The 14,161-nt window shown below is 45.3% G+C and overlaps 1 protein-coding gene across 3 annotated transcripts in view; it reads left to right on the forward strand.

The window, feature by feature from the left end:
* Positions 1 to 14,161, forward strand: part of CFAP263 (cilia and flagella associated protein 263) — a 28,776-nt gene that overhangs the window by 4,085 nt on the left and 10,530 nt on the right. The window contains exons 4-7 of one of the 3 annotated variants that reach the window (XM_045806897.2): positions 1,786 to 1,941; positions 2,927 to 3,007; positions 5,412 to 5,567; positions 10,454 to 10,561. In XM_045806897.2, coding sequence (XP_045662853.2) covers positions 1,786 to 1,941; positions 2,927 to 3,007; positions 5,412 to 5,567; positions 10,454 to 10,561 — 501 coding nt within the window. The remainder of the gene's footprint in view (positions 1 to 1,785; positions 1,942 to 2,926; positions 3,008 to 5,411; positions 5,568 to 10,453; positions 10,562 to 14,161) is intronic. The other 2 variants (XM_045806898.2, XM_087870468.1) reach the window with 2 other exon arrangements.

The raw sequence follows: 14,161 nt of genomic DNA on the forward strand, positions 1-14,161 counted from the left end.
CAAGCAGAGGGAGAGGGAGAAGCAGGCTTCCCACTGAGCAGGGAGCCTGACGTGGGGCTCGATCCCAGGACCCTGGGATCATGACATGAGCTGAAGGCAGACACTTAATGACTGAGCCACCCAGGCACCCCTAAACATGCATTGTTGAATTATAGCATGTTAATGTGGGCTAGTGTGGCCAAAGAAGATGTTTTTGAAGAGGTGGGGCTATACATAGGGCTTGACATGATCTTGAAGAACGATGAGGAATAAAGTAGAGGACTAGGAAAAGAAGGGCCCCCTAGGTCAGGTGAATGACAGGAGCAAGGAAGTGGAGGTGGGAATGAATGGGCAAGTCCAAGACATCGAGGGGACCGGTGTGATTGGGGGGCTGTATGAGGAAATCCATTTGAGTAGGGCTATGAGGCCTTGAGAGCCAGGCAGGGGAGTTTATCTTTGATGCCTTAGAAAGCAGGACCCTGATAAGGTTGGCTGAGTAGGAGAGTGAGTGATACGTTGAAAGTGGCAGTTACAGTGGATTGATGTTCCGGCACGGGAAGACCATGGGGAGGGCAGGGACTGGCCAGAGAAGTGAGATGCTTTTGCTTCTTGGTGCCCAGGGACAAAGCCGGGACAAAGATGATTTGCTCTGTAGCTATGGATATCTTTTCATTTTATTCTTTCAAATAATGTGTGCACGTGTTTGTGTTTTCTTATTTAAAGACAATCTCTATGTTGTAGCAAAATTTTGAATGTACAGGTAAGATAAAGGAACATTTGTAAACATCCACAGTCCACCCAGAGATAATTAGTGTTGACTCTTGTGTGTATCTCCTAGCGTTTAGATTATTTTCTAGGCATATTTGAATTTTCTTTATAAAAAGTATTATATTATTTTGTAAATTGTATTTTGCACTTACTGTCTTTCCATGTCAATACATATATTCATTTATAGCATCTTTTTTCAAATTACTGAAGTGTATATATAGTAAGAGCATTGGTCTCCCTAGTAATCCGTCTCTCCAGATGTGACTGTGGTGTAATGTTTTGGTATATATCTTTTATCCAGATATTTTTTATATCCTATCACATTATATTAATGTTATAATTTTTAGTGGATAAGTAATACTTCAGATATGGAAATATATATGTGTAGAGATACCTGAGGCCCTGGTTTTGTTTTTCACTCCCTTCTTATGGATACCCCCCTTTTTTTGAGGCCTGCTTTTTTTTTTTTTTAATTTTATTTATTTATTTGAGAGAGAGACAGCGAGAGAGGGAACACAAGGCAGAGGGAGTGGGAGAGGAAGAAGCAGGCTCCCAGGGGAGGAGCCTGACGTGGGGCTCGATCCCAGAACACCGGGATCACGTCCTAAGCTGAAGGCAGACGCTTAACGACTGAGCCACCCAGGAGCCCCTGAGGCCTGCTTTTTAAAAAAAATTTTATTAATTTTTTTGAGAGAGAGAGCATGCACGAGCGGGGGGGAAGGGGCAAAGGGAGAGAGAGAAGCAGACTCCCTGCTAAGCAGGAAGCCTGATGAAGTGGGGCTTGGTCCCAGGACCTGGAGATCATGAACTGAGCCAAAAGCAGATGCTCAACGGACTGAACCACCCAGGAGCCCCGGGACCTGCTTTTTAATAATAACATTCATATAGTCAAATTTGTATCTTACAGATATATTTCTAAGGCTAAGAAGAAACATTATGTATTAGGACACAAAGAGGCCTGAGAACTTAGGTTTCCTTAGAGGGAGATGTCCCTGAGGATTTTTGGAAACTGTTCTTTCTCTGTGCTGACTCCTCCAGGCTATCATTGAGGAAGCTGAAATTCGATGGGCTGAAGTTCAGAGAGCAGTGCATGAGTTTAAAAAAGATATTCTAAAAACCATATCCAAGAAGAAAGGGAGTATTTTGGCCACTCAGAAAGTGATGAAGTACATTGAGGACATGAACCGCCGGAGGGTGAGTTGGAAGGAGGCTGGGGCTCAGAAAGGGAGAGTAGATTCATAGGATGCAGACATAAAAATGACCCATGTGAAGCAGCCCCGCTCCATTTGGTCCACCATAAATGCTGTCTACACTTGCGGAGTTATTGCATCCCCCCAAGTGCGTGTCTTAAAATGCACATTTATCAAGGCTAGAGTCAATCAGTCCAGCTGAATATTAATAGTATCTCAGACTGATTTTTTTTTCTTTTTTATTGTTGCTGTTTGTTTCAAGATCTGATATGTTTTCTAGAGAAAAGTGGTGCGAGTCCATCTAGTCAGGTGACTGCGTGGAGGGGGGCAGGTAAATCTCAAGCTCTTTAAGTTCCGTTATTATAACCATGAGACATAAAACGTTCCTTCACTTTCAAAGATTTTGTAGCATGTCAAGCTTTGGATCCTGAACATAGTAAGGGTTACTAAATCTAACATGTTATAAGTGATGAAAATTATATAAACTACCAAGAGAATAAAAGACCAAAGAATCATAAGTTTGTTTTGTCAGGAATGTGCCCAAATTATCTTGAATTGAAAAGCAGTAGAAAATTTGCGTAGAGGAGACCAAGTTACCTCTGCTTCTTGGTCATGAGTGAAGTGTTTTGTTTTTCTTTTTAAAGATTTTATTTATTTGAGAGAGAGAGCACACGCAAGTGGGGGGAGGGACAGAGGGAGAGGGAGAAGCAGACTCTCTGTTCAGCAGGGAGCCCGATGCAGAACTCCATCCTAGGACCCTGAGATCATGACCTGACCCCAAGGCTGACACTTAACCAACTGAGCCACTCTGGTGCCCCTATCATAAGTGAAGTGTTACAGCAATACCAGCTTGGGTAAATGTAAAAGACCTAAAAGTAAATGCTGAATGTTAGGGCTCAAGGTTTGGTTTTCATCCCCAGACCTACCAACTTTTCAAACCAACAGGGAAGATGAAGAGAAGTGGATTAAAGTTTACTTGTATTTTTTAGGATAATATGAAGGATAAATTACGTTTGAAAAATGTTTCTCTCAAAGTGCAGAGGAAAAAGATGCTTTTACAGTTGAGGCAGGTATGTGACTCGCTCTTTCTTCCTTTCTTTCTCTCTCTCTTTCTTTCTTCCTAAGGTTACCGTGGAAGGTAGAACAGTGCGTTCCCAAAGATGTCCATGTCCTAATTCCTGGAGTCTGTGAATCTGTTACCTCACATGGCAAAAGGATTTTGCAGAGGTGATTAAGTCAAGGATCTTGAGATAATCTTAAAATAATCTCCCCTTGACTCAAAGAGAGATTATCTTGGATTATGTGAGTGGCCCCAATATAATCCCAAAGGTCCTTGTAAGAGGGAGGCAGGAGAGAGAGATGGAATGCTGCAAGCAGAGATCAGAGTGATGAACTTTTAAGGCAGAGGAAGGAATCGTGAACGAAAGAGAGCAGGCAGCCTCTAGAAGCTGGGAATGGCAAGGAAATAGATTCTCCTCTAGGGCCTCCAGGAGGAATGCAGCTCTGCCAGCACCAAGAACCATTTTGGACTTCTGACCTCATGAGCTGTAATGTAATAGGTTTTTGTTTTAAGGCACTGAGTTTGCGGTGATTTGTCACAGCAGCGATAGGAAGCTCCTACAGTCACAGTGCCGGCACATCTGTAGATGGAGTTGGCTTGAATTTAAAAGACCCTCGTGATGTACTTGTTGACCTTTTTTGGTGAGTGTGGCCTGGGTGGCACAGTTTGAGGGTGCTTTGGTTGCCTGTGCAGCGCCTAAAGTCTCCTGATTGAAGGCCATAAGCAGACCTGGCCCAGGGCCTCTCGAATGTGATTACATGGCTCCATCCCTCCTAGCTCAATATTTTTTTAATTAACTCGAATGTGGGCACTGACAGCTTGTGCATTAGAGGTGGCCACTGACAACCACACAGAGTTGTGCAGGAGAATTAACGCATCCGGAACTGTTGCCTGATTGACTTGGGATCCTGAAAGACAGCAAGCTGGGACAGCTTCAACAACACGAAGTGACTGAGGACAAATGTAAGCTCCTCCGTTTTGATCCCCCAAGATGTCTGCACAGGTACCAGGTGGCTTAACCGTAGCGTATCTGATAAAATCAGCTCAGCCGGAGGTGACGTTGTGGCCTGGGCTACACCCAGAGAATCACAGGGCCCCCCCAAGAAAGGGGTGGGCTTGCTCCTCTTGTTCTGAGCAGCTCTACCTGGAGCACCGCGTCTCTGTGAGAGCTGCACTCTTGAAAGAATTGGTACTGTAGGGCTCACACAGGAGAGGGAGCTGAAGAGCACGGGGAACAGAGCCCGTCAGACAGCCTGGGGCTGATGGGCCCAAACAGACTCAGGAGGGCCTGCTGCGGGCTCCCAGTGCACATGCTGTGGGGAGGACAGAACGCACTGCCCTGGAGGTCCCCAGCGAAGAGAAGGCCAGAGTGGCTGTGTCAACAAAGGAGATTTGAGATTATGAGATGAGTGTAAGAAAGAAGTAGAGAGGAGTTGTCTCCGGATAGAGAGTTCCTGCCACTCCAGGCTTTGTGCAAGCTCACGCATCCTGAGGACGGGATTTAAGTGGAAGAGAGGGAGGAGACGGGTGACTTTTAGCCTAAAAGCCATTGCTGCACAAAGCTGAGACTGAGGTGGTCCTGTTCCGAGGCGCTCATGGACTTGCAGGGAGTGGGGATGGTAGGGAAATGCAGGATGTATAACTGCTAATCCAGAGGCTACAGCAGCGGGGACCACAGAGCCACAGCGGGGGATTTGCCTCATGTGGAAGATGGTTTAGGAGTGTTTGAGCTGGAGGATACGTCATTACTGGGGCTTAAGGAAATTGTTGTGTTGGTTTAGGGGAAAGGGAAAAAGCCTCCTCAGAGGTAGTATTGCGTGGGTAGAGCGTGGGGCTGAGGAACAGTTCCCGGGTTTGGCTCTTGCCTACCACCAATGTAAGATGGCCTAGACCTGGTGGGGCAGGTAAGACGGGCCAGGTCGGGGAGGGAACCCAGTACCCTGATACAACCACAGGTCAGGAATGTCATGTGATCACAGGAAGGGAATTTACAGGCTGCTGGTCCTGGTTTTCCAGGGTAAAAATAACTTTTATATGGTCTCCTTCTTATTCTTCTTTCATAGCCCTGTCTAGACACTACCTCTTGTGGGAAACCTTCCCTGACCCAGTCTTCCATTCTTCTCTGGCCTGGCTGAGGGGCTTCCGTGTGCCCTCTGCCCCTCCCACTATACCACACTGTGACCTCTGTGAACCCTGGTTGAATATGTGTTCCTTGAGGCCAGGGAGTATTGTATTTGTTCAGATCTCCACCCCAGAGCCCTGCACCATGCCTGGCACCAAGCAGATCCCCAGTCCATGTTTGTTGAATGACTGAATGATGACTGACTTTCAGAATCTCATCCAGAACTGCAAGGTGTGAGTCAGATTCCAAAGTCACAACCTCACATCATTTCTTTCTTCTTTCTGAGCTATAGAAGGAAGAGGTGGGCGAGGCCCTCCATGATGTTGATTTTCAGCAGCTGAAGATTGAGAATGCTCAGTTTTTAGAGACAATCGAAGCAAAGAATCAAGAACTGATCCAGCTAAAGCTGGTGTCTGGAAACACCCTGCAGGTCCTCAGCGCATACAAAGTAAGGTCCGCCCTGATGCCCAGGCCCCCGAGGCCTCCCACATCCCCCTTTCCAGCCACAGTGAGGTTCCTGTGCACCCCTGCGGTGCTACACAAAGGCTTGGGGTTCTTCCGTCTACTGTTGCTCCCTGATTTCTTTTGACAAAGCCATTCTTCTCAAATACTCTGAATGTTCCCACAACCCTAGCTGTGCATTGCAACCACCCAGAGAACTTTTGTTTTTTTTTTAAGTTTACAAACACCCTAGTCCAACCGTGACCAGTTGAATTAGGGGATGAGGGCCATGCATCTATTTTTTTTAAACCCCCCCCATGATTTTTATGCATAGTGAGTTTTGAGAACTAACCACATTTAGGGCCCTATTTAATTTAGGCCTGTAAGAGGCACTTCCCTGCTTAAAACCCTTCAGAAGAAAACTCTCCTAGCTAAAGATCAGAAAACGAATATATAATTCCTCATCCACACAGAACCCTTGTGGGAGAAAAAGAGGTACTAGTAATAATTAAGCAGGGACTATAGCCATGAATACCCAGCCACCCTGCCAGCAACTGTATAATGCAATAGTCAGCTAACTGTGGGCCAGAGTATCCTGCCCACTGGCCTGTGAGCTAAGAATGGTTTTTACAGAAGGATATTTGTAACCAATTCGATAGAGAATGCTACCTTTGAAACCCAATTAAGCAAAATTGATTTCTCCCCCAGAAATTCCATTCTTCTCATTAGTAGACCTGTATTCCAGAATGTACGTAATGATTATATTTTGAATTTCATCAATAAAACGTGTGGAAATTTGTTTTTTTCTTTTGTTAATATAAGTAATTACATAATATCCTCAATTTTGCCTATTGGCCTGCAAAGCCTAAATATTTGCTATCTGGCCTTTTACAGAGCAAGGTGGCTGACCCCTGGCCTAGTGCCCACAGGATGCTGGTGGCTCCAGGCTTAGGTAACTCTCAGGTGGTCTTCATTCGGCCCACACAGTGTCATTTTAAAATGTAAATTTGGAAGTGTTTAGATTAGACCATTATGGTTTTTTTTTTTTTTAAGATTTTATATATTTATTTGACAGAGATAGAGACAGCCAGCGAGAGAGAGAACACGAGAGGGGGAGTGGGAGAGGAAGAAGCAGGCTCCTAGCGGAGGAGCCTGATGTGGGGCTTGATCCCAGAACGCTGGGATCACGCCCTGAGCCAAAGGCAGACGCTTAACGACTGTGCCACCCAGGCGCCCCTAGACCATTATGTTTGTCCAACACTTTCCTTTTAGAAATGAAAAACCTGAAGTCCAAAGAGAGAGGAATTTCCAGCTTCAAGCAACAAGTCTGTGACAGGGCTGAGGCTCCTAGTCCAGCACGTGTCCCACCTAACCCAACTGCCTCCCCTCGGCATAAAGCCTGTAGACAACATTGTGCTGGCATTTTGAAATTTATGTGTCATCCGTCTGCAACAGATCATCCACTTTGATCTTATCAGTGGTTAGCTTATCTGATCACTGTTGTTTCAAGATGAAGCCAATACCCGTGACTCCTGAGCCCTTGTTGGCTGGAGAGCTGGGTAGTACGTGGTTACGTATGATCTTGATCATATCCTGTGGAATCAATTTAAGTAGCACAGGGCCTGTCAGGTCTTGTGTAGAAGAGCCAGAGGTTTGGAGTGGAGCTACTGGTTTATAAAATGAAACTGCCAGGTCCAGGGCCTGAGCTCTTTAGGACAGGTCTAAACGCAGAGGACAGATTGTTTGCGACACACATGCAGCAGCAACACAGGCCACAGTGGGTGGAATGGGAGCTTCTCCAGTCAGAATCCCAGGGATCGTCATGCCTGTAGACCTGTTTCAAAGAATAGTAAGCAGATGGTGGAGCTTGGAAGGAGATGCCCACAGGAGTCTTCCGGTGGACACAGCGATGGGTTGAGAGAGAAACAGGCTCATTTCTTCCGTGTGTCAGTTCTTTGGTCTTCTGGGAGAAATGGAGGTGGAACAACTGTTGAGTTTTGGAGTCAGGCCTCAGCTGGATTTGCATGGAGATTCCACTAGGGACCATGGGTCAGAGGAAGGTTTTTGTGACTCGCCACCAGAACAGAGCTCTGGCTGGTCTGTGCTATGTTCCTAGCACTGAGGACAGTGCCTAGCCAAAGCAAGTCCTCAGCCAGTATGGTCAAATGAGCTGCTAGCAATTGAGGTGTATGTTAGGGGATGGGAGGGTGGCAGGAGGTACCACTTGCATGTAAATATCCAACTCCCACATGTAAGACCTTTTGACAGCATGCAGAATAACTATTACCAGTGTGTTCGCTTTGACAGCACATGTACAGAATAACTGTTACCAAATATACAAGGACCTGTGGCGTGCCAGACACCAGGCTAAGTGCCGAGGGTATAGGTATGAAGGAGACAGATGTGGTCTCTTCTGTCAGTTTGGTGCGTGAGCTTCAGCCAAAGGGGCACCTTTTTCTCCAACTTTATGCTGTCAAGGCCTGCCTGGTGGAATCTGGTAGAATATAAGTGTGTGATGACAGCCATGGTGTGTCATTCCTAACTGACTGTAAACTAGTGATCCCCATGTAAACTAGTGCCTTGTGGTAGGTAGAATTCCAGGATATTCCCCAAGACTCCCCACCCCCTGGTGTATATACCCAGTACAGGCTCCAAGGCGGTGGGTATGATGGGTTCTACTATTAGGTTCTGTTGTTTCTTTCTTTCTTTCTTTTTTTTTTTTTAAGATTTTGTTTATTTATTTGACAGAGATAGAGACAGCCAGCGAGAGAGGGAACACAAGCCAGGGTGGGGGGGGAGACGAAGAAGCAGGCTTCCAGCAGAGGAGCCTGATGTGGGGCTCGATCCCGGAACACTGGGATCATGCGCTGAGCTGAAGGCAGATACTTAACGACTGAGCCACCCAGGCATCCCATGGGTTCTGTTCTGTTCTATGATTATGTAATATGATATGCCATAGTTGACATTAAGATAGGGAGATTATTGGATGGGCCTGACCTAATCACATGAACCCTTTGAAGGCAGAGAGTTTTGTCTGGAAGAGGAAGTCAGGATTTGAAATATGGAGGGAATTCTCTAGGTGAGAAGTTCTCCGCTGCTGGCTTGAAGGTAGAGGGACCGTGAAGAGCTGAGGGCCACCTCCTGCTCACAGCTAGAAAGAAACGGAGACATTGGTTTTACACCTTCAAGGAAATGGGTTCTGCCAACAGTCTGTGAGCTTGGAAGAGTACCCCAGCTCCAGAGGAGAGCCAGCTCTAGCCAGCATCCTGATTTCATCCTCAGGGGAGCCTACCTAGCAGAGAATCCAGCCACACAGTGCCTGGACTTCCGACCTGTAGAAATGGAGATAATAAATGGGTGTTGCTTTATGCCACAAAATTTGTGGTAATTTGTTACACAGCGAGGGAAGGCTAAAGTGCCTCTTCAGAAGTGGCCACCTCAAGTGGCTGCTGTCCTGCTCAGAATCACAAATAGCTCTCCTTCTTGAGGGCCCTGCCCCAGCGGAGCCAGGGACTGCCTTGCAGTAGCCTTCGCAGGTCCATTCTTTCCTGCCCTGATTCTCTGCATTGTGGGCTTACTGCCTTCCCTCTGCTCTCGTTTGCTCCCACCTGACTTTCTGGTTTGCAGTGGAGGCCTGCACTGCCTCCCCTTCCCCTCAGCCCACCCCCTCGGTCTGGTCTCTTACCCACGGCGCTTTCCTAAACAGAGCGATGTCGTGCAGGATGTGGAGCAGGACATGAGCCTTAAAGAAGGGAGGATTGATGAGAAGAGGAATGGCGGGGCTGGCCCCCAGTGCCCTGACGTCCCCAGGCAGGTGGCTCCAGGCTTTTCTGCCAGGTCTAAGATTTGATACCCTGAGCATATTGCACCAGCAGCCCCCCTCCCAGGCTTTTCTTCAGCTTGGCATGTTCTCCCCTCCCCTTTTCCCTAGACATGCTCGACAGCCTTTCAGCTCCCTTTCCAGTATCCTTTCCCCCAGGGAAACCTTGACCACAGTCCTCATATTCTCAGTGCCAGGCACGGTTGCGGCTTTACAGACTGTGAGCCGGTATCTTGTCTGGTAGGACCTAGGTTGTCGTGCTGGTCAGTGCCTGGTGCAGGGTGAGTCGTTCTCAGAGTCCGTGGAGTGATCCCCCTGGAGTCACTGGCTTCTGTCACTTGGCTCACTCTTCAGCCCAGCAGAGCATGTCCCAACTCCTCCAGGCTGACCCTTCCCTGCTGGGAGACAATAGTGCAGCAAAGGGGGCGAATCTGAGAAGCAGGGGCCTGGGGAGGCTGGTGACGGGCAGCAGCAATTGATACAAGGGTATGCTGCAGGGCAGCTGGTGCAGGAGCCCTCCAGGGCCAGTGGCGGTGGAGCTGGGCCCTGGAGTCAGACTGTCTGGGTTCAAACCCTGCTTAACCTCTTATCTCTATGACCCTGGGCAAATTCTTCATTTGCCCATTCGAAGAGTCAGTTCTTCCACCTGTGAAGTGGGATGCCCGTAGCACCTAGTTCACAGGGAGTGTCTCTCTCTTTGTCTGGCAATGGCAGCCATTTGTATGAGTGTTCTCCACGTGTCCAGGGCTGTGCTCAGCACTTTACCACCATTATCTCCCTGAAGCCTCTCCACAGCCCTATGAGGTGACCAGCCCAAGTTTAGAGAGGTTCTGGGACTTGCCCAAAGTTTCTTTTAGTAAATGGTGGGGCAGGATTTGGGTCCTGGTGTGTCCGGCCACTCTGCGGGTCTTTACTTCCCCTACCAAGTAGGTAGGTATCAAGATTCTGAGAAAGGCAGGCTCAAGTTCCTGGATGGTCTTGGCTGTCATCCTGCTTAATAAAGAGCTGTCTGTCCTTCCTGTAGTTCTGAGTGATCATTTTTGCTCAAGACTTGCTGTGTTGTTATATTTCAGAGCAAGCTACGCCAAGCAATGGAAATGTCCATCAATCTGGACAAGGAGATCTTGCTGAGAAATGAGTTACTTGAAAAAATTGAAAAAGAAACCCTACAAGTAGAAGAGGTAGGAGAGGGTAAAATATGCTGTTTCTGATGTTTGTTTCCTTCTGCCTACAAAGGCGTGAGCCAATGTACACCAAAACTCAAGCCATCTTGGTTTTTGTCTAGAAAAGCCTAGACCATAAAAGTCAAAATAACTCTGGGCCATTGAAAGAGGAAATGGGGGTACCTGGAGACTCATAGTCCAGTAGTATTTTACTTCTGGGTTAGGGTCTAGAGTCAGAAAAATTGTGTAGAAAAGACGAAATCATCTAGAAATCATGTAGTGTCCAAATAACCCTCGAGAATTCCTTAAGTGACCCATAAAGTACCATACTCAAAGTGTCTTGTATACAACATCACAAAAAAGCCTATAATGCTCGTAATCATCTAATTGGTATGAGAAGTACACATGCCAAAATATAGTGTCTTTTGTAAAGGAGAGTTCTTTAAGTGTGTAATTTTCACTCGGTGTGGTGGATGCTGGGATGACAGGCCTGGGACTTCTGTCCTGAGCCCACTGCCGGGCCTGCGGTCACTGTGGGAACAGACATGTGGCGTGATATGAGCTCCTTCCATCTCCATTGTGATTTAGTGCTCTCACCATTTTGCTGAGCACGTACAGTTGAATTCAGCGAGCTAAATACACCAAGGATGTGACTCAAAGGACTTTTTCGAAAGATGGGGGAAAGAGCATAAGCTTTGGTGTTGCCAGGTTTTAGCTTTGAACAAGCCTTTTATTGAGAGAGGCCTCAGTTTCCGCATCTGTGAAGTAGGTGTCACAGGCCTTGTGATCCGTTAGGACCAGGAGAACCGACACCTGCACAAAAGCAGGTCTCAGTACAAAATTGCCAGTAACAAAGTTAGAGCAAAAGTCTGTGCTCTCCCCATGCAGGATTTCTGTGGTATTTGTTTGGGTGGACATTTATTAGATTACAAGTAAAACATAACATCAGTTTTTAAAAGCCTGACAGTCACTGCTTAGTATATTTTAGTTTTCTTGTGAACTTTTTTTTTTAACAACTCTGTTGGGTTATAATTCACATACCATATTATTCACCTATTTAAAGTACACATTTTGGTGGTTTATAGTATATTCCCAGGGTGGTGTAATCATCAGCACAATATTTTGGAACATTTTTGTCACTCTAGAAAGAAACCCTGTACCTGCAAGAAATCCTTGTCCGTTCCCCACCTCAGGTCACTCCCACTCTCCAGCCCAGTGACCACTAACCCACTCTCTGTCCCTGTGAATTTGCCTGTTCTGGACATTTCATTTGAAAGGGATCATACAGTATGTAGTCTTTCATGACTGGCTTATTTAACAATATTTTCAAAATTCCTGCTGTAGTATGTTCAGGACTTTGCTTCTTTTCATGGCTGAATCATAGTTGCTTGTATGGATAGACCTCATTCTATCCATTCATTAGTGGGGGGGGGTTGTTTCCCATGGGTTGTGTTTGGCTCGTATGAATAATGCTGCTATGAACCTTCACGTACAAGTTTTGGTGTACATGTATGTTTTCTTTTCTCTTGGACATACAGCTAAAAGTGGAATTGTGTCATATATGGTGATGCTGTGGTTAACATTTAGAGAAACTGTGGCACTGTTTTTGAAAGTGGCTGTACATTTTACATTCCCACCAAGGTGTGTGGGTTCTGATTTCTGCACATCTTCACCAACACTTGTTATTTTGGGAGTTTTTAAATTTGTTTGTTTTTAATGGCTGTCCTCGTGGGCATGAAGTGATATACCTCACTGTGGTTTTGATTTGAATTTCCCTAATGACTAATGACATTGAGCAGTCTTTCATTTGCTTATTGGCCACGTGTGTTTTTTTGAGAATTGTCTGTTCAAACCCTTAGCCCCTGAATAAGTTTTTAATTGAGTTATTTGTCTTTTTGTAATTGAGTTGTAAGAACTCTTTATGTATTCTGGATTCAAATACCTTGTCGGATATATGATTTGCAAATATTTTCTCCCATTCTGTGGGTTTCCTTCTCACTTTCTTGAAGATGCTATTTATAGTTTTTAATTTCGGTGAGCCGCAGTTTATTTTTACTTTTGCACTTGAGCTTTTGGTATTGTATCTAAGAAACCATGACCTAATATCATGAAGATTCAGTCCTATGTCTTCTGTTACAAATTTTATAGATCTTACATTTCAGTTTATGATCCATTTTGAGTTAATATTGTAAATGTTGTGAGGAAGGGGTCCAAAACCCGAGAGAAGAAAGGAGATAAAGTGTGGGGTTTTTTTTTGTTTGTTTTGTTTAAGTAGGCTCCACGCTCAGTGTGGATCCCAGTGCAGGGCTTGAACTCATGACCCTGAGATCAAGACCTGAGCTGAGATCAAGAGATCAAGAGTTGGATGCTCAACTGACTGAGCCGCCCGTGTGCCCCAGAGATGAAATATGTTCACAGAGTTTGTTGTATTAGCCTTCCTCTTTACCATTGTGTGGTTCTCTCCATTTCTTCCTCTGGACTCGAGTTACCATCTGGTGTTATTTCCTTATTCAAATATAGCTTTGTTTCACCCTGCCTTCTTTTTGCTGTTATTGTCAAATATATTATGTTTTTATATGTCCCAGGTCCACAAAAGAATTATATACATATTGCTTTATGAATTGCTTTTTAAACCAGTTAATAGAAGGAGAATAGGCAATTTTCTTTTGTCCTTTATAGTTACTTACCTAATCACCTTTACCTGTGCTATTTGTATTCTTCACATGGGTTTAAGTTTCTTTCTGGTGTCACTTGTTTTCAGCCTGAAGAACTTCCTTTAGTATATTTTATAAGGCAGGTCTGCTAGCAACGAATTCTCTCAGTGTGTGTGTGTGTGTGTGTGTGTGTGTGTGTGTTTTAAGATTTTATTTATTTATTCGACAGAGATAGAGACAGCCAGCGAGAGAGGGAACACAAGCAGGGGGAGTGGGAGAGGAAGAAGCAGGCTCATAGCGGAGGAGCCTGATATGGGGCTCGATCCCACAACGCTGGGATCACGCCCTGAGCCGAAGGCAGACGCTTAACCGCTGTGCCACCCAGGCGCCCATCTCAGTGTGTGTTTATCTGGGAATGTCTTTATCCTTCATTAAAAAAAATAAAGTTTATTTTATAATTGAGAAAATTGTGGAGAGTACAGAGTTCCTAGAAATCTCACACCCAATTTCCCCCATTATTAACAGCTTACAGTGGAATATTTATTAAAATTGACAAACCAATATTGATTAATATTTATAATTAATATTATTCATGTAGCCTTGGTTTTTACCTGATGTCCTTTTCTGTACCAGAATCCCATCTAGGATAACACATTACATTCAGTGCCACATCTCCTTAGGTTTCTCTTGGCTGTGACAGTTTCTCAGGCTTTCCTTGTTGTTGATGACCTTGACGATTTTGTGAAGTGGTCAAGTATTTTGTAGAATGTTCCTCTTTTAGGATTTGTCTGCTATCTTTCCTGTTATTAGACTGAGGTTAAATGGTTTTTGGGGAGGAAAATGGCAGAAGTCAAGTGCCACTTTCATCACATCATATCAAGGGAGCATACTGTCAACATGACTTAACCACTGCAGATGATAACCTTGATCACATCCCTGATGTAATATTATTAGGGTTTCTCTA

Source organism: Ursus americanus, chromosome 21 (assembly GCF_024610735.1).
Source record: "Ursus americanus isolate L20-20 chromosome 21, mUrsAme1.1.p, whole genome shotgun sequence".
NCBI lineage: Eukaryota > Metazoa > Chordata > Mammalia > Carnivora > Ursidae > Ursus > Ursus americanus.